This window comes from Oncorhynchus tshawytscha, linkage group LG18 (assembly GCF_018296145.1).
Source record: "Oncorhynchus tshawytscha isolate Ot180627B linkage group LG18, Otsh_v2.0, whole genome shotgun sequence".
Lineage (NCBI taxonomy): Eukaryota > Metazoa > Chordata > Actinopteri > Salmoniformes > Salmonidae > Oncorhynchus > Oncorhynchus tshawytscha.
Genome location: NC_056446.1, coordinates 18,269,614 through 18,288,553, shown reverse-complemented (window position 1 = coordinate 18,288,553; position 18,940 = coordinate 18,269,614). Strand labels below are relative to the sequence as shown.

The 18,940-nt window shown below is 42.8% G+C and overlaps 2 protein-coding genes across 3 annotated transcripts in view; both read right to left on the bottom strand.

Moving 5' to 3' along the window:
• Positions 1-5,963, bottom strand: part of LOC112218086 (tubulinyl-Tyr carboxypeptidase 2-like) — a 40,938-nt gene extending 34,975 nt beyond the window's left edge. Inside the window, exons 1-2 of one of the 2 annotated variants that reach the window (XM_042300761.1) lie at positions 5,682-5,963; positions 5,007-5,456 (exon numbers count right to left, since the gene is read on the bottom strand). In XM_042300761.1, the coding sequence (XP_042156695.1) occupies positions 5,007-5,324 (318 nt within the window). In that variant the 5' untranslated portion in view covers positions 5,325-5,456; positions 5,682-5,963. Of the gene's footprint in view, positions 1-5,006 lie in introns of both variants that reach the window. The other variant, XM_042300760.1, reaches the window with a different exon arrangement.
• Positions 5,964-8,597: 2,634 nt separating this feature from the next.
• On the bottom strand, positions 8,598-16,812 carry LOC112217635 (feline leukemia virus subgroup C receptor-related protein 1). The gene is made up of 10 exons (XM_024378057.2): positions 15,921-16,812; positions 15,598-15,742; positions 15,067-15,207; positions 14,436-14,503; positions 12,390-12,493; positions 11,534-11,644; positions 10,938-11,043; positions 10,483-10,594; positions 10,186-10,253; positions 8,598-9,681 (listed from the first exon to the last, which is right to left on the bottom strand). Exons 1-10 carry the CDS (start codon positions 16,581-16,583, stop codon positions 9,595-9,597), a joined length of 1,605 nt encoding a protein of 534 aa, XP_024233825.1. The 5' UTR covers positions 16,584-16,812; the 3' UTR covers positions 8,598-9,594.
• Positions 16,813-18,940: the final 2,128 nt, after the last annotated feature.

Sequence of the window (18,940 nt, the reverse complement as noted above, 5' to 3'; positions counted from 1 at the left end):
AAATCAAAGCTGTGCAAATGAGTAAGCAAAAAACAGTGTAATATTCAGCAGTTAGTTGCGCTGGGTCTTATTTCTCAATAATCCCTCACACAATCCCCCTGCCAGCCCTATCTCCACTGTGGTGAGCCTGGAATGGAGCATAATTCTGCTGGGTCAGGGAAGGAGTACAGGGGTATTTCTTTCTTCTCTCCCTCTCTTTATCTCTGAGGATAAGTGCTGACTGAGGAAAGGATTTCCTTGTGCTTGGTATCAGACATCTTCTCAAAGTGTAGCCAACCACATCACATATAGAAATGTCATAACACAGGGCCTCCCGGGTGGCGCAGTGGTCTAGGGCACTGCGAGACTCTGGGTTCACGCCCAGGCTCTGTCGCAGCTGGCCGCGACTGGGAGGTACGTGGGGCGACGCACAATTGGCCTAGCGTTGTCCTGGTTAGGGAGGGTTTGGCTGGTAGGGATATCTTTGTCTCATCGCGTACTAGCGACTCCTGTGGCGGGCCGGTCGCCAGGTGACGCTATCCCGGTCGCCAGGTGCACGGTGTTTCCTCCGACACATTGGTGCGGCTGGCTTCCGGGTTGGATGCGCGCTGTGTTAAGAAGCAGTGCGGCTTGGTTGGGTTGTGTTTCAGAGGACGCATGGCTTTCGACCTTTGTCTCTCCCGAGCTTGTACGGGAGTTGTAGCGATGAGACAAGATAGTAACAACTAACAATTGGATACCACGAAAAAGGGGGTAAAAAAAAGACACACACAAAAAAGAAGGACAACCATCTCTGCAGTACTAAACCAATCAGGCCTTTATGGTCGAGCGGCTAGACGGAAGCCACTCCTCTGTAAAAGGCACATGACAGCCCGTTTGGAGCCAAAAGGTCTGATGAAACCATGATTTCCATCTTTGGCCTAAATGCCAAACATCACGTCTGGAGGAAACCTGGCACCATCCCTAAGCTGAAGCATGGTGGTGGGAACATCATGCTGTGGGGATGTTTTTCAGCAACAGGGACTGGGAGAATAGTCAGGATCGAGGGAAAGATAAACAGAGCAGTACAGAGAGATCCTTGATGAAAACCTGCTTCAGAGCGCTCAGGACCTCAGACTGGGGCAAAGGTTCACCTTCCAACAGGACAACCCTAAACACACAGCCAAGACAGCGCAGGAGTGGCTTCAGGATAACTCTCTGAATGTCCTTGAGTGGCCAAGCCAGAGCCCGAACTTGAACCTGATCGAACATCTCTGGAGAGCCCTGGAAATAGCTGTGCAGCGACATTCCACATCCAACCTGACAGAGCTTGAAAGGATCTGTAGAGAAGAATGGGAAAAACTCCCCAAATACAGGTGTGCCAAGCTTGTAGCGTCATACCCAAGACGACCTGAGACTGTAATCGCTGCCAAAGGTGCTTCAACAAAGTACAAAGGGGTCTGATTACTTATGTAAACTTATGTAAATTTGGACTCATCAGACCAAAGGACAAGCAAGTCTCTTCTTCTTATTGTTGTCCTTTAGTAGTGGTTTCTTTGCATCAATTTGACCACAAAGGCCTGATTCAAGCAGTCTCCTCTGAACAGTAGATGTTGAGATGTGTCTGTTATTTGAACTCTGTGATGCATTTATTTGGGCTGCAATTTCTGAGGCTGGTAACTCCAATGAACTTATCCTCTGCAGCAGAGGTAACTCTGGGTCTTCCAATCCTGTGGTGGTCCTCATGAGAGCCAGTATAATCATAGTTCTTGATGGTTGTTGCGACTGCACTTGAAGAAACTTTCAAAGTTCTTGAAATTTTCTGTAATGACTGACCTTCATGTCTTAAAGTAATGTTGGACTGTCGTTTCTCTTTGCTTATTTGAGCTGTTCTTGCCATAATATGGACTTGGTATTGTACCAAATATGGCTATCTTCTGTATACCACCCCTACCATGTCACAACACAACTGATTGGCTCAAAAGCGTAAAGGAAAGAAATTCCACAAATTAACTTTTAACAAGGCACACCTGTTAATTGAAATGCATTCCAGGTGACTACCTCATGAAGCTGGTTGAGCGAATGCCAAGAGTGTGCAAAGCTGTCATCAAGGCAAAGGGTGGCTAATTTGCAGAATCTCAAATGTAACATATATTTTGATTTGTTTAGGACTTTTTTGGTCAGTACATGATTCCATATGGGTTATTTCATAGTGTTGATGTCTTCACTATTATTCTACAATGTAGAAAATAGTACAAATAAAGACAAGCCCTGGAATGAGTAGGTGTGTCTTTTGACTGGTACTGTATAAGACAAAAGCAGAAGACAAATTTCCATCTCGCATGGAGTTATAAAGTGTGTCTTATTTTAGTTCTATTCTCATTTAGATGCAGTGTTAGTGTTGAGAGAGAGTTTACAGGAGCGCAACACACAATGCTCCCAATTCACCATGTGTAATTAGCTGTCTGCCTGCTCCTCTTTCTTCCTTTCCTTTTCTCCAATCTGAAGAAGAGGAGGGCGCCCTGCGGAGCTCAGAGAACTACCGGACCTAAAGGCAAGAGTGTGTCACTCAACTTAATTCCTTATTATAAAGGTGTGAAAGACTTCTTATTAAAAAAAGAGGACAATTACACAGAGGGAAATGGAGACAAGCTTTGAAATGTATATTTCAGCACCACAGTAAGTGGGATAGTATTAACACCTGGTGACCTGACTGAGCAAGGCTGAGGCTGGCAATGCATGGTCTGTCGACGTACCATACGTTCCTCACAGGTGGACAAGCGGGAATTAAAAGGTAGTTCAAAGAGGGATTTCTCCCTTTCCGTCCAGCCGTCCCGTCTGTCTGTTCCCCAGCTTTAGAGAGGTCGTGTGGGGGTCAAACAGGCCGCCCCCTGTGTGGTGACTCTAATCTAACTTTACTTCCCCAGGGGACATCACTGAAACCTGATAGCGACAGCCAAGATGTGACTGCAGCACCAAAGACCCTGGGCATCTGTCTCTCTCAAGAAGATAGTTGGGCATTGGTCAGAGACTAGTAGGCCTGTTCAGAGCATGATTGCTTATGGTTTTCATGTGATTACCATAAAGGTACCATAAAACATTTGATTGAACCTTCTCCCATTGGACTGCATGTGAAATAAAAACAAATACAGAAATGATTCTTCATTCAGTAGCACCACGTTTGGAGATCAGTTCAGACTAACCAAATCCTATTGTGATGCAATGAGGTGCACATGAGGTAAGTTTGAAACAGAATGGGAGGCTTTGGGCTGAAAGCCTGTTTTGTTTCCTGTAAAAAAGCTTTTTGGAAAGTATTATGCCATAACAGATTATCCTAGACTCAAATCCGAGATGGTGGATTAGTTCGCTCACAACCAACCCCTTCAAATAATCAGGGCAAAGTAAGGGCACAGAGCTCACACAGTGGTGTTACCATTCCTGACATGGTATAGTAATGTTACCATAATATCAATAGAGCAGAACATAGAGACATACAGTATTTCAGGAGACCGAGAGTCAAATCTGCTAACATCTTACCAACATGCCATATGGGTGGGCCAGTGGAACTATGAATCAAGTTTCCAAAACAATGAATGACTACAGGTAAATACAGAAAACCCTTGCAAAAATTGCAAGGAATGAATGGATCACGAGGCACGCTTTAATCACACCTCCAGCCCTCAGAGCATGCTGCAGGTTGATGCTGTCTGACACTTCACAGGTTTCTCTCTGTATCCTATAGCTCTGTATTAATACATGTGAGTTCCACAGACAGCAGTGCAATGCTCATTCACTCCTCCACACAGTTACCCAGACACTGGCCCTGAGGTTATCCCTGAGCTGCCTGTAACACTGCAGAACACAACTACCATTCACCTATTCACAAAGGCATAGACTATTGATAGTGTTTGTGCTGGTTTATTATTGAGTGGAGAGGATTAGATGATGGACAATGGTATATAATGGAATGAGGGAAATCCCACAGTTACTGTTATTGTGGACTGCCAAAGGGTAGTTCATAAGACACTGAACATAAAAGCCAGTTTCACACTGTCCCTTGATGATGCAGCACCAAAGCAGCCCCTGGTCATAGCTCCAACAACTAGTGCAGAAGCAGCACCAAGAATGGACACAGACCGTGGCAATTACAAAGGTTCCTGCGTGCATTGTTGTCATATGCTTTATATAGCTGACAGTGTGCTATGAGTTTGGGATTTGGCATCACATGCACTAATTGCCGGCGTACAAATGAGTAATGCTCCAGAGTCTCCTTTCTCAGCACAGTCCCACTCCCACCAGTGACAGAGAAAGAGGCTCTCAACACTGATCTCAGCACAGTCCCACTCCCACCAGTGACAGAGAAAGAGGCTCTCAACACTGATCTCAGCACAGTCCCACTCCCACCAGTGACAGAGAAAGAGGCTCTCAACACTAATCCCTGCTTGGTGACACTCAGTCCCGGTTATGTCTGGCCTCTGATGAAATCACTCCGGCAATGTGGTGTCCTGTTGGATGCCGGGGCAGGCTGAAATAATCTGCATGCCTTTTAATGCTTCATTCCTCAACAGGATAATCAGGAAAGACATCCAGGAGGAAAATCTTCAACTCATCCTGTTATGGTTCTGTGTATGCTACTCTCTGTTATTATCGATGCATAGTCACTTTAATAACTCTACCCACATGTACATATTACCTCAATTACCTCGACTAACCGGTGCCCCCGCACATTGACTCTGTACCGGTACCCACTGTATATAGCCTCGCTATTGTTATTTTTACTGCTGCTCTTTAATTACTTGTTACTTTTATTTCTAACTTTTCGTAGGTATTTTCTTTAAACTGCATTGTTGGTTAAGGGCTTGTAAGTTAGCAATTCACTGTATTCGGTGCATGTGATTTGATGGATTCTTTGCATGGATGGAATTGCAAATGTTATTTGTTGAATTGCAATGTGAAGCATATGTCAGTGTTGGTTATTACATGGTAATTGCACAGGATTTTTAGGACAATATCACTGCTTATCAGTCTAGCTTTGAGGCTATACTTACTTTGGGAAGGTATGCAGCATTCCTTATCTTGCTGACCATGTCTTGTCCATCGGGGTGTACTTTGGCTACATGAGTCCACATCCTCTCCCAAGTGACACCCTCAATGGGAAAACCAGTTCTGTTCACGTAAAAGAGCACACCCCCATCTTTCTCATCTTCTTCTCCCGATGAACGTCCAGCGTTGTTGGGGGTGCTAAGGGTGGCAGATTCAGCACCCGGGCTCGAGTTGCAGTACGTACTGCCACTGGTACTTTTGGATCGGTGCCTCCCCATCTTAGCTGCAGGTGAACAAGTGCTAGTGGCGTTGGGTCCAGTCATCGTTCAATTCAAAAGTGGAGGTCCCTGCAGATGGCAGCCCGTGATGATTCCACTTGCTTTTGTCAATAACCCAGAATTCCTATAACATGTTGCTGTACCAATATCCACTCCCGTACGTCCAGATAACGGATACTGCAATCACTCAAATAAACGAAATTAAGAAAAAAAATCGCATATGTCAAGCTTTTTTAGGTAGAAATGCACCAGAAAACATGTGCATTTCATATTCAGCTAAGCATAATCTTTACTCATTAAAAAGGCTGAAAGATGCCACCAAGTAATCAAACCGCAAAGCATAGCCTACTTAAATACCGCATAGTGTGTGGACCATTCATAACAATGTAGTTTGCTGGTTACCCGTAGTAGAATATTCAAGGTTTGGCTCGCTCCTCTTTAACTTCATCCTTTGCTCAGAACACTGGCGGAACGTATGACCCCCACAGCTTGAGACAACCCCTGCAATGCATTTCGATCCGTTCGTAGTCTACATATTTCCCCAATATCGAGTAGGCAATTCGAAAGCTTTGTCCTCATTATGAAAACTCCTCTTTGGTAATTTAGTCATCCATCACATGGTTAATCTTTTGCTTAAATGATGTCACTATGTTGTTCTGTCTATAGTAACCCCGGCAGCCAGACGCGTTCTAAATTATTTCATTGGGTGTAGCAACAAAGAGAGGCGGACTTAAGTAGAATTCATACCAAATAAGGAACTAATCCCTTGCTGTGATTGGTGGCGATAGCGGATGAGGGAGTCAACAAGTGAAATTTGCAACAAATGGATTTTTTTTTCTTCTCACCATCGGTCAACACTTTTAAAGTCGTACTGTCATAAAGGTTGTTACAATGTAACAACTTCACACTGATTCAAGGTAACCAGTTGGTGTCGGACGTGAAATGGTCAGTGGCTATTCAGAAAGTAAACGTATGGACATACTTACATATTGTCCAAGATGATCAAAGGCTTGATTGTTAATGCATAGAAACAATACATATTGTTAAGTGATAGGAGGACATTTTATTTATGTATCAAAATAGCCTACCCTATAGCGGGATATCAAGGTTAGGCCTACTTGTTTAGAAATGTGAGAATATGCACTCCGGCAACAGGCTAGTTGGTCAAATATGCACATATTCTGGACAATGTCAGCCAATTCTAATTGGGTTTTCTAACTTTCTCTACACGTTTTCAACCTAGTGCTAGCATTTCAATCCCTTATGATACTGTCACAAAAACCATAATTTGTTGGACCATCAAGTTATTAGAATACAGTATGCTTATTAAATGTATTTGCATAATGGTCACCACATGAGGAAACCGTTGTTACAATGTCTAAGTCATTACTACAACTCTTCTGTAACCACCTCATTGACTCCAAGTAATAAAACAGATGCAAAATAACAACCACTGACAATACTGAGCGGAAAATAATTTTATTGTAATTGTTTTCACTTTCAACTGACATTATCTACAGATAAGCAAGTATCCATGTGGCCCCTTTCCACATACAAAACTCAAAGGACAAAAAAACATAAGCAATACAAACACCTTAGTTTTACAGTACACTCTGGGGCACTTTGAAGGAATTGTGCAACATCATACACATTATATAGCAGCTGCAGTGTAACAGTGCTGGCACTGACTATACTGTGGATTACATTGCTAAATTATAATCAGGCTGTCAGAGACTTTAGATAGCGGCGTGTCAAAGTCATAAAATAGTAGATGGTTTATTGTCACATACACCAGATAGGTGCAGTAAAATGTGTGGTTTTACAAGTTCAGCCATAGTAGCACGGCACCCCTGGAGTAGGGTTACGTGCATTGCTCAAGGGCACATTGATGGATGTTCTACCTTGTCGGCTAGGGTATTCGAACCAGCAATCTTTCGGTTACTGACCCAACGCTCTAACCGCCAGGCTACCATATGGTGTATTGCACATACACTACATAACCAAAAGTATGTGGACACCGCTTCAAATTAGTTGATTTGGCTATTTCAGCGACACCCGTTGCTGAAAAGGTGTATAAAATCGAGTACACCGCCATGCAATCTCCATAGACAAACATTGGCAGTAGAATGGCCTTACTGAAGAGCTCAGTGACTTTCAACGTGGCACCATCATAGGATGCCATCTTCCCAACAAGTCAGTTCGTCCAAATTGCTGCCCTGCTAGAGCTGCCGCAGGCAACTGTAAGTGCTGTTATTGTGAAGTGGAAACGTCTAGGAGCAACAACAGCTTAGCTGCGGAATTGGTAGGCCACAGAAGCTCACAGGATGGGACCGCCGAGTGCTGAAGTGCGTTGTGCGTAACAATCATCTGTCCTCGCTCTCAACACTTACTACAGAGTTCCAAACTGCCTCTGGAAGCAACGTCAGCACAAGAACTGTCTGTCAGGAGCTTCATGACATGGGTTTCCACTTGGTGGTGGAGAAATAATGGTCTGGGGCTGCATTTTATGGTTGGGACTAGGCACATTAGTTCCAGTGAATGGACATCTTAACGCTACAGCATACAATGACATTCTAGACGATTCTGTGCTTCTAACTTTGGGGCAACAGTTTGGGGAAGGCCCTTTTCTGTTTCAGCATGACAATGCCCCCGTGCACAAAGTGAGGTCCATACAGAAATGGTTTGTTGAGATCGGTATCAAAGAACTTGACTGGCGTGCACAGAGCCCTGACCTCAACCCCATCGAACACCTTTGAGATGAATTGGAATGTCGACTGCGAGCCAGGCCCAACATCATTGGGCGAACTCACTAATGCTCTTGTGGCTGAATGGAAGCAAGTCCCGGCAGCAATGTTCCAACATCTAGTGAAAAGCCTTCCCAGAGAAGTGGAGGCTGTTATAGCAGCAAAGGGGGGACCAACTCCATATTAATGCCCATGATTTTGGAATGAGATGTTCGATGAGCAGGTGTCTACATACTTTTGGCGATGCAGTGTAAATACTGTATATAATTAGTTCAGTTTCGATGTACTCATTCTTAATTAGGGACAAATAAGAATTAGTGTCTATGCAAGGATTCCATTTAATAACATTATTAATTTCAGTGGTCTTTGAAATATCAAGTGCTTGGTAAATGGAATACATCTTAAGTAAGATAAATAAATAATTGAGACATAACTACATTGCTATATAAGATGTAATAAGTTCATTATCAAAATTTTAAAAAAGCAATGAAATGTTATGAATGTCCATATAGAAATGGTACTTCTTCATTATTCAGAACTAAGTAAAATGCTAGAAAAGAAAGGAAAACAACTGTCAACCAAATAAATATTTTTTCTCGTCATAAGTAGCTAAATAATAACATTCGCTCTGACACTCAAATATGAATAATTATAAGCACATATCCTGCAGGAAGCAGGATAACATATAAACAAACGCCTGTGGATTGGATCTTCTGATTAATGATTGGACGAGAGGAATTATTCCTGTTAAAACAAAGGAAATACAAGAGCCAATATAGTGGTTTAGAAATGTGCTGGGAGATGGCTACTGGGCATAGTCCTTAAAGACACAGAGTGAGCTATATAAGCTCCTATGAAGGTTTGGAGATGTTTGAATTGTGATGCTACAGTCATTATGACTCCTGTTTGTGCTTCATCATCCACACAGCATTCTTAGTATTTCCACAATATCCCTCTAGGTGGCGCTGCTATACCATTAGCTACCTATCTCGGCAGAACAATTATCTGTGCCATGTATTCAACAAACGTATCAATGTTTTAACACTCTCAAAAGCATTCATGTTAGTAATATACAGAAAAGTAGACTGTGCATGTTGCACATTTGCCATATGCCTTGCACCTTGTGTGTCATATTTGGTCCATATTTGTACGAATGGCTTAAATCTCAAGACAAGAAGTAACAATGATCATCCTCACAGGCCAAGGCAGGTCAGAGATCCTACATTCTATGCTCCCGTGTGGTTCTGTATAATGCCTTAAATAGGTTTAAATTAAGCACCACTTCATGAACCAGAGATGATGGTGATTGTAGAGACAGTAGTGGATCATCAAGCAGAAGAAGCAGGGGGACTATGGGAAGTCTGAAAGGTATATTTGGGTGCTTATAGTTTTACCTTTCTGTAAACAAATCATGGCTCAGCTAAAACCACTACAGTAAAAACATTATCATAATAACACATTACAAGATACAATCCAGAGAAAAGGGAGATTTCAAGTAACCTCAGGAAACTTTGTGGAATGCGCTGTAGGCCTCCGAAATGTTCAGTAGATTGTTAAGCGACCTCTTTGGGTTACAGTGAGGTCTCCTGGGAAAAGCTGACTGATGTTTCCATCTGGCTGCCATTGGTTGGCTTGTCTGATAGGCACTTAGTAGTGACCTAAGACAAGAGGAGGAAGATATCTTTAATTAAAGTCTTACGTAGTCCTTTCATGAGAAGAGTCTTCTCATCACTCAAGTGGCTAGTAACAATGGCATAAGCCAATCACTGTTCATTAAACCAACACAGTGAGGTGCATAATCACAGAGCCAAATTCTAGCATCATAGGGCATCTCAACTGCCTGAAGACTATTTATTAAAAGCTTTTATTTTCTTTCATTCTGCTCTCTGCATGATACAGTTTCACATTATACAAGCCCGGCAGAAAGACTGTTCTGTCTTTTGATGTTTACCGGGGTCTTGATGTGGGCAATCTCATGACATATGAGACAGCTTCAAAATGGCTGTCAATGTGAAAGAACAAGCAGACTAGTGACCTGACCTCTGGCGTGTGATACATCATTCAAGGAAAAGGTCACAAGTGATTGAGGGGGTGACCTTTCAGCAGAAAGAAAAAAGAAAAGAGAAAATCTCTCTGAGGGAAAAGGAGAGAACGTGACTTACTGCTTGAAGAGTTTTGCTGTCAATGCCCATGTTGACATTGTTCCTTTTCAGTTCTGATTTGATTAAGGCTGAAACAAACAAAATAAAGTCATTAAGAGAGCCTCAAACAATATATAAACATAAACATTTGTGGCGTAGCCTTCATAGCATTGTTATGTATTTTATTGTATTCTATTGTATTCTCAGTCTGTTTCAGTTTTCATAGCAGAAGGGGAATCATATGGAAGACATCCATACTCCACAGAACAGAACAGAACAGATGAGTGCAGAACAGATCAGAGCAGGGAGTCAACCAACCTGTGAGAAAGATACCCAGGAAGATCCAGACACAGAGGAACAGGTTCCCAGCCAGGGGCCTATAGTTTGTTGTCAGTTTCCCCTGGATCAAAGTAAAAAGAATCCCAAAGATCTGAGGGAAGAAGGTGATATGAGAGTGAGAAAACATTGGACATCTGTATTTTCTCAAGGGTATACAAGCATTATACTGACTGACAAAACAGATTGTCTTCCCACTTGGCAGAGAAGCTTAAAATGTATGAAGAATCAGAATAGAAAGTATATACTGTGTGGATATATACTTGTTTGAAAATGGGTGTGGTTAGGGTAAGGTTACACAATATACGGTGAAGAGAAGGACACATTTTGTGTTTTGTATGAGAATGCACAAAAGTATTTACCTGAAAAAATCTCTGGAGGCAATCACACAAACAATGAAAAAGACTTGTGATTGTTAGCACGTGTTTGGGGCTTACCTGTGCAAAAGCATTAAGGAGACCAGAGGATGTCCCTTCTGATTCAGGATATGTAATTTCAACCCCAAACTCAAAGCCAAGTGGAAGGTAACCTGTCATGAAGAACCTACAAAATGACAAAATCATATCAGTGAACCATGGCTGCCCTCAGGGAAAACAGACGGCTTTATCTCGATGCCGTTGTTTTGGTTGAACATAGCCTCTGGCCACCACATAGGTAATAAAGTGGCATTGTGTGTGTGACTGTTTACCTTCAAAACATACAAGAGCAAGAGGAACTGGTGACAAAATAAGCAACGACAAGAAAAGGAGGTGCCTGTTTTTTTAACACCATACTGTTCACTTGAAATGATAATTAAGAAGTAATATAGTTGTAATTGCCAGTGTTGCACATTGTGCCAAAAGGAAGATCCTGTTGGCACAATGTGCAACACTGGCAATTACAACTATATTACTTCTTAATTATCATTTCAAGCACTTATTTACAACTTTAGAACAAACCAGGTCGTCATGGTCGACAATAACGTGTTCTTAATTGACTTACCTGTATAAATAAAGGTGAAACAATAAAAAAATACAAAGAAGGGTTATCTTACCCCAGCACCCCAGCAGTGAAGAACACCAGGTAAATACGGTTGAGGTTCAGAGTGAAGCTGAACAGCACCATACCAATGAAAGACAGGATGTACACTATCAGAGTGGTCATTCTGTGGAACAAGCACAGGACAGAACATCGTTGGGAATAAAAGTGGATGTTCTACACAGAGGCTCACAATTGAAGAGGGAAAAGGCCGGTAATCATGGGCAGGGAAAATGTTTCAACGTCACTCTCACGTTCATCATCCTCTCTATGTCTCAGGGACTTACTGTACATTGCCCATATAAGTTGACTTTGTTATGAATGACTTCATAGCTTGCTGAAAATGTCACTGATTCTAACCATTTGGTTTCATACCCAACCCAGCACCTATATGAATAGCATTTCAGAACACATCACAGTTCTCCAGAGGATAATAAGTTAAGCATAGGGCGACTTTCAGAGCAAATGAGAATGCTTAGTCATGTGAGAAATCTCCCTAAATCTGATTACTCAAACTGAGTTGCATTAAGAGTATGTTACTACAAACCTGTGTTAATTGGATCTGAACTGGCAGGACATCATTTTTGGAACGTGCAGCAGGCTGCTTATCTAAAGGATGAGTTGGAACTCATACACTTCAGTTTGTCTTTACAACACTTCCCTTTCTAGTAACCGCAGAGTACTGTATGTCCACAAAAAAGCCAACGCAGTGCACAAAGCCTCCAGAAATAACCGTAAGGTTTTAGATAGACATACTGTAACTGCCTTCTGCAACTCACAATTGCATCATGTGCAACATAGTTTAGTAACTGTGTCACCGAAGAATGCAGTGATTTATGTCACTGGCAGTTGGGCTTGGGGACGGTACCTACTTGTAGGTTTTGGTGTGGTCCAGCCACAGTCCACAGATGATGGAGCCCACCATTCCAGCCACCACCAGGGTCAGGCCAATCCTGCCTGCATTCAGCTCCTGGTTCTGGGGTGAGGAGGTTGATGTTAGTGGAGGGTACAGCAGGCTTTTCCTGGGACATGCGTCCCACTATCATATTCGCATGAAGGGCCACCCACCAAAAAAGGGCCACCACTCATCAGAAAAGCCATTCCGTGACCCAGGAAACAAAACTGGAAAGTTTCAACATCATTACATAGATAGCTTTTTGAATATGAGGTTCAAGACTTGTAAAAGTTTAACATTAATTCCATATTATGCATCAGAGGTACAATTTCGAAATCATAGCGCATTTTGGGTCATTTCTCCCAGCAACATTATGAGGTTGACATGTCACACATGTGACGCTGTTCATGCTTACAGAAAGCAACATATTTATCGGAACAGAGGAATCCCAAAATAATAAAAGATTAGAAGTTGTTTAAACGTGCTAAATTAATTTTTCTCAGACGCCAAACCAGCGCTTTTTGTAGCTGTCGGCACCTTGAATGTTTTGTGAGCTGTATTAGCTAGCGAACGCTGTGCTGTCTTTAGTTTGGCTAGCAGGAAAAACAAAGCAATGATGGCCTTGTAGGCTAAATATATCTGCCAAAGCGACTTCAATTAACTGAGAAAACCAATGCACATGGTTGAAATATATTTCCTTATTTCAGGGTTCATCTGGATCAGTGAAGGACGGGTAAAGTGTTGCTTAACCTTATGCAAGGGCGAACACTGAACGGACAAATAGTTCTCTGTTCTGTGTGCCAGTGTGCAACAAAAGTAACCAAGGTGAAAAATGGCAACGTCAGAACGTTGCTAGGGAAATTACCCTGTGATTTCGATGCTAAATATAGTAACTTTGATTAAAGATTGCAGTTTTACACGTTCTGAATGAGACAGTGTTCCTGTTCATAACATTATCTATATGTTTGATGGGTGGCTCTTGGACTAACATGGCTAAGGCTGAAAAACTCACCAGAGGCGGGCAGGCAGAGCAAGCAGAGATAGGCGAAAGGAAAGGACAGGACAGGCAGAACAGTGACTACATGCTAGCAGGATAGTCCATAACTCCAATCATCTTTGCTGATAGGGATGTTTGGTTTCCATACATGGATGAATTGGTCTAATTTAGCATGTATGGTAAAGCCTCAACCCATTGCTACCTCTTCCAGTTCAAGTGAGCTCTAAAAAAAACGTTAATAAGGACATTTGTATTGTTTTTTCATGTGTGACTGCAGCGCCTGCGATAAAACGCAAAAATAGAGACACTTTCTCACTGAGCGAGGCGTCAAAGCAGACAACCCACCCGCCCGGCTTCAGGTGGGTCATTATAATTCAAAACAATGCATTAAAACATAGATCACATACACCCCTTGCATACTCGCCTTTGGTGGGTTTAGGCCATAAGCTAAAACTTGAGGCTCAAGAGGACACCAGACAAAAAATGGCCTGTATGCATGCATACTTTAGAAAGGACAGCCGCACGCTCTAGGAGCTCAGATGCAATACTTTAATAACCAACGTTTCGACAGCCAAGCTGGATGCACGTACAGTATAACCATAAAGCTGGGCACAGGGTCTGTCGGTTTAGAGGGTACAGTTCAGGGATTTATGGAAAGTCTGGTGGGAAAGTGATGTTTACATCCTTTGACATTTTACAGTGAGAGGAGGCTGCTACTAGAGTTCACGGAATGTTGCTTGTCTTTCAGTCTTTCAACCAACCCTGACTGTCTCTCTCCTCCAAGGGTAGCAGGCATGCGTGAAAAGTGGTTATGAACTACAAACAGGAGACAATGGATTCGTGCCCTGTCGTGGTTTGAGCTCTCATTCAACTACATCTGTTTCCAGAGAAAGCCTTTTCCATTAAGTGTGTTACTTTTGTGCCGTTCGAGAGCTTGTGTTTGATCTAGCTATGCATGTAGTAAATCAACCCATCAAATAATCCTGATTTTCTGTAATTGGAACACACATTTTGTACTCCACTTACCTCGTAACAAGCCATAATCATCTGATTGAGAAGTGTTGACACAGAGTAGAAAGAACCAGTCATGACACCTAAAAGAAAATGTATTTATTTGACTGTTTTATCCCGACATAGTGATAAACTTCAATAATCTGTATAGTTCACACAAAACCATGAAGTTTAACTGAACACCAACAAAAGAAACTCAAATTCAAGAAAGGATTAGCTAATAACCGGACTGAGCACTGACTGAGCAGTCAGTCTGCCTTGGAGTGTATGGGGTTAAAGACAGAATGATCTCATAATGAACAACTATACCCAGGAAACAATCAGTGGAATGGACAGAATGCTACAACAAGAGACTTTGAAGGACAGCACAGAGGATAATTGGCCTAGCCCCAGATCTGTGTGTGCTTTGGTCAACACCTCAAACTTTCATTGTCATGTCATAAACTTTGTGACGACAACAAACACAACAGATGAGTTAGCTAAAGCACAGACCTGAGTCCAGGCTACTGGCAAGTAGTCAGGTGTCTCACCATAACTTTTCAGAAGCTTTAGGTTACTGCTTGTAATACAGAAGTAATACCATAGTTATAGTGTAGTTACAAGATAAGGTGTAAGATAAGGGAAGATTATAAGTCAGGTGTCTCACCATAACTGATGAGCAGTAGGATGAAAGGTTTGTTCTTGAACAGGTTGATGATGGACTGTCGGTAGGAGTAGTCTTCAGGAGCACAGTCAAGTAGGACAGCCTGAGCTTGGCTGGGAGGTAGTGGGGGTCTGTCTTCCATGACTAGGAGCAAAGAGACACAGACAACATCAACACATTTGTCTGGAAAGTAGTGGGGGTCTGTATTTTATGCCTAGGAGAGAAGTGGCATAGTCAACACTAACACTGTATTTACAGTTTTACAACATAATGGACAAGTGTTTCTCTGTTTCTTGCTTCAAAAGCACTCAGTAGCATATGACTGCAATGACTCCTATGCAATCCTGGTTTACAGTGGTATGTTTGAATGGTTGGTATGTTTGTATGGTATCCGTAGCCTGTGGAAAATATAAGTGCAGTAGTCTGGACCTATGGAGTTTGTTGCTACAGTGACTAAGATGTGCTGTCCACCGGGTGCATTTCTGCAGAGTACCATTCCAGATGGCCTGACAAGGCTCGTCTCAACTGAATTACCAATTACAGTCAAGATAAACAGAGCAGTGGAGACAACAGCCGTCCCATAAAACATAACGCTGATGTTGTGTCCCATCAGCTTTATGTCTTCCACGGTGTTGGGGACCAGGACAGGGGGAAGCAGGAAGCCAATAGCAACGCCCAGCTAAAGAGGGATCAGACAAATTCATCAATGTCACACATACTCCATCAAAATACAGAAATGTCCTTTTTATACAGCAGTAAAACATGTACACAGCATTAGCCTGTAACGTTTACAATTGTGATTAGGCTAAAGGATTCATTAGGAGACCCTCCTCACGTGACTCAATAGGCCTACACACCTGGTTACCTAGCACGGCTGTTGCACATGCGGTAGACACCTCCTTCGGGCCAAACCACACTGATGCAATCCTAGAGGGCAGCCCGAGGATGAAGACTTGGGCTACGGAACATATTATCTGTCCGGTCATTGTCACACCGAACAGATCGGGCCGGACGCTGGCGCATTTCACCCACGCACCGACGCAGTTCAAACCCGCGCCCATAAGGGCTGTCAATTTCAGTCCTTTTTTATCCAGTAACCATGTTGCGGGGAAGATCAAAGGCACATACGCCACCATGTATACAATTGATAGCCAATCGATCTTGTCGCTGGATACATTGTAGAAGTGGGCGAAAATGTTGGTGATGATGCTGTACTGGATCCATTGAAATGCGTTGACGAGGGAGTAGAGGCTGAACACAGCTAAAACGGCGAATCTTCTCCAAAAGAGCTTAGTTTCGATACATTTTTCATCTCCAGGAAGCATAGCCTGTTTCTCATCTGGAGGTATCTCCTGTTCCAACGCCTTCGAGTCCAGTTCTGCCAGATGTGCCGCTCCATTCGTTAGGTCGGAGTACTGATCCCGGGTTGGGACTACTCCGTTATGCACCGGGGTCTTGATGTCGATTTCAGATGCGTTGTCAAGCCGCAAATGCTCCTGTACTAACTCGCCAGCCACCATGATGCTGGGCCGACGTTGCCTATCTCTCTATACCTTATAGTCAGGAAGTACGTTTACACAAAATAGGGCAGAGCCAACATTCAGTTAGTAGGTAATACAACAACTATTCATACCGTTTAGAAAAATACCTTTAAAAATGTTGTTGGCTATCTGTATTATTGGCTCTCATATAAAGCGCCTTCTTTCGCATGGTAGCCTATGTCGGTGGCGCTTTAGTGGATGCGCAGGGGATGGGGGCAGGGTGCATTTACATCACACAACTCACACATGGAGGCCTTCCGATGATGACTCTGACCAATCAAAATGCAGGATTTGGAGGGCTCTCCGGAGGGAAGGTGTTATAGTAGACCTAACTCTACAGTACGGTTATATTCGCACCGGTCTCTATGCATGGTAGATGAAGAAAAAATATTGTGATAATAATTAGCTGTTTATTCAAATAAACTGCATAATTTCCTAAATAGCATTGAGGTTGTTCAAAGGTGGTATCGTTCGTTAGTGACACATGGTCTCCTCAATTATCTCTCCCTAATCCTAATCTTAGTTAAATCCAGTCGGCCTTCCTAGCCTATTGGACACTCGCACTAGAAAACTAACGTTTAGACAATGTGTAATGAAACCATCCACCTCAATGACATAGGCCAAAAAAAAATGTTTGCTCAGTTAATTGTAGGCCTTAATAGCTACAACAGATGTATAGATGGGATGTTACACTTGTATTAGGCCAGGGGTCTTCCAAACATAGGTCTTCAACTCATCCTCAGATTTACCCATTTTCAAAAGGTTACTTTTCAAGAGCCACTGGCACACGTAACTCACTTCCACCCTATCATTAGGAATTATAATCATTTAGTAATTGAATTGGATCTGTACGATGTCACAGTTAGCTTTGTTGCGCGAAATTCTCCCGTTTCTAAATCCACGGAGGCCGCAGCGGGGTAGAAGGCACAACAAAAAAGCGCCCATTACAACACCTCATTATACACCACATAATTTGGCGCAGTGGCGACCCATCATTCAGGCAGGTGGAGCAGAACCCCAGCTGTTTTAGCCCCACCTATATATATATTGGCCTGTTTTGCATGTTATTTTGGCATTCATCTGTGTCACATATCAGTTTGCTAACAATGTCAAAAACAAAATGCAGTGCATTCTGAAAGTATTCAGACTCCTTGACTCTTTCCACATTTTGTTACTTTACAGCCTTATTCTATAATGGTTTCAATAGTTTTTTTCTCATCAATCTGCACACAATACCCCATAATGACAAAGTAATTTGAGGAAATGTATTAAAAATGAAATATCACATTCACATAATTATTCATAATTATTCAAAGCAGTACTTTGTTGAAACAGTGATTACAGCCTCAAATCTTCTTGGGTATGACGTTACAAGTTTGGCACACCTGTATTTGGGGAGTTTCTCCCATTATTTTCAGCAGATCCTCTCAAGCTCTGTCAGGTTGAATGGGGCACAACTATTTTCAAGTCTCTCCAGTGATGTTCGATCAGGTTCAAGCCCGGGCTCTGGCTGGGCCACTCAAGGACATTCAGAGGCTTGTCCCGAAGCCACTCCTGCTCTGTCTTGGCTGTGTGCTTAGGGTTGTTGTCATGTTGGAAGGTGAACCTTGGCCCCAGTCTGAGGTCCTGGTGCTCTGGAGCAGGTTTTCATCAAGGATCTCTCTGTACTTTGCTACATTCATCTTTCCTTCGATCCTGACCAGTCTCCGAGTCCCTGCGCTTAAAAACATCCCCACAGCATGATGATGCCACCACTATGCTTCACCATAGGGATGGTGCCAGGTTTCCTCCAGACGTGACGCTTGGCATTCAGGCCAAAGAGTTCCATCTTGGTTTCGTCAGACCACAGAATCTTGTTTCTCATTGTCTGAGAGTCTTTAGGTGCCTTTTGGCAAACTCCAAGCGGGCTGCCATGTGCCTTTTACTGAGGAGTGGCTTCCGTCTGCCACTCTAATATAAAGGCCTGATTGGTGGAGTGCTGCAGAGATGGTTGTCCTTCTGGAAGGTTCTCCCATCTCTACTGAGGAACTCTGAAGCTCTGTCAGACTGAACATCAGGTTCTTGGTCATCTCCCTGACCAAGGCCTATGTCCCCTGATTGCTCAGTTTGGCCTGGCGGGTAGCTCTAGGACAAGTCTTGGTGGTTCCAAACTTCTTCAATTTAAGAAGGATGGAGGCCTCTGTGTTCTTTGGAACCTTCAGTGCTGCAGAAATGATTTGGTACCATTCCCCAGATCTTTGCGTCGACACATTCCCGTCTCGGAGCTCTACGGACAATTCCTTCGGGAATTGTAGATTGATTAACCATGAAAAAAAATGTAATCCATTTCAGAATAA

Coding starts and splice junctions, on each gene's coding strand:
- LOC112217635 (XM_024378057.2), bottom strand. CDS start 16,583: ATGGTGGCTGGCGAGTTAGTACAGGAGCATTTGCGGCTTGACAACGCA. Junction 14,504..15,066: donor CCTACTGCTCATCAGTTATG/GTGAGACACCTG, acceptor ATTTTCTTTTAG/GTGTCATGACTGGTTCTTTC. Junction 12,494..14,435: donor TGATTATGGCTTGTTACGAG/GTAAGTGGAGTA, acceptor TCCTCACCCCAG/AACCAGGAGCTGAATGCAGG.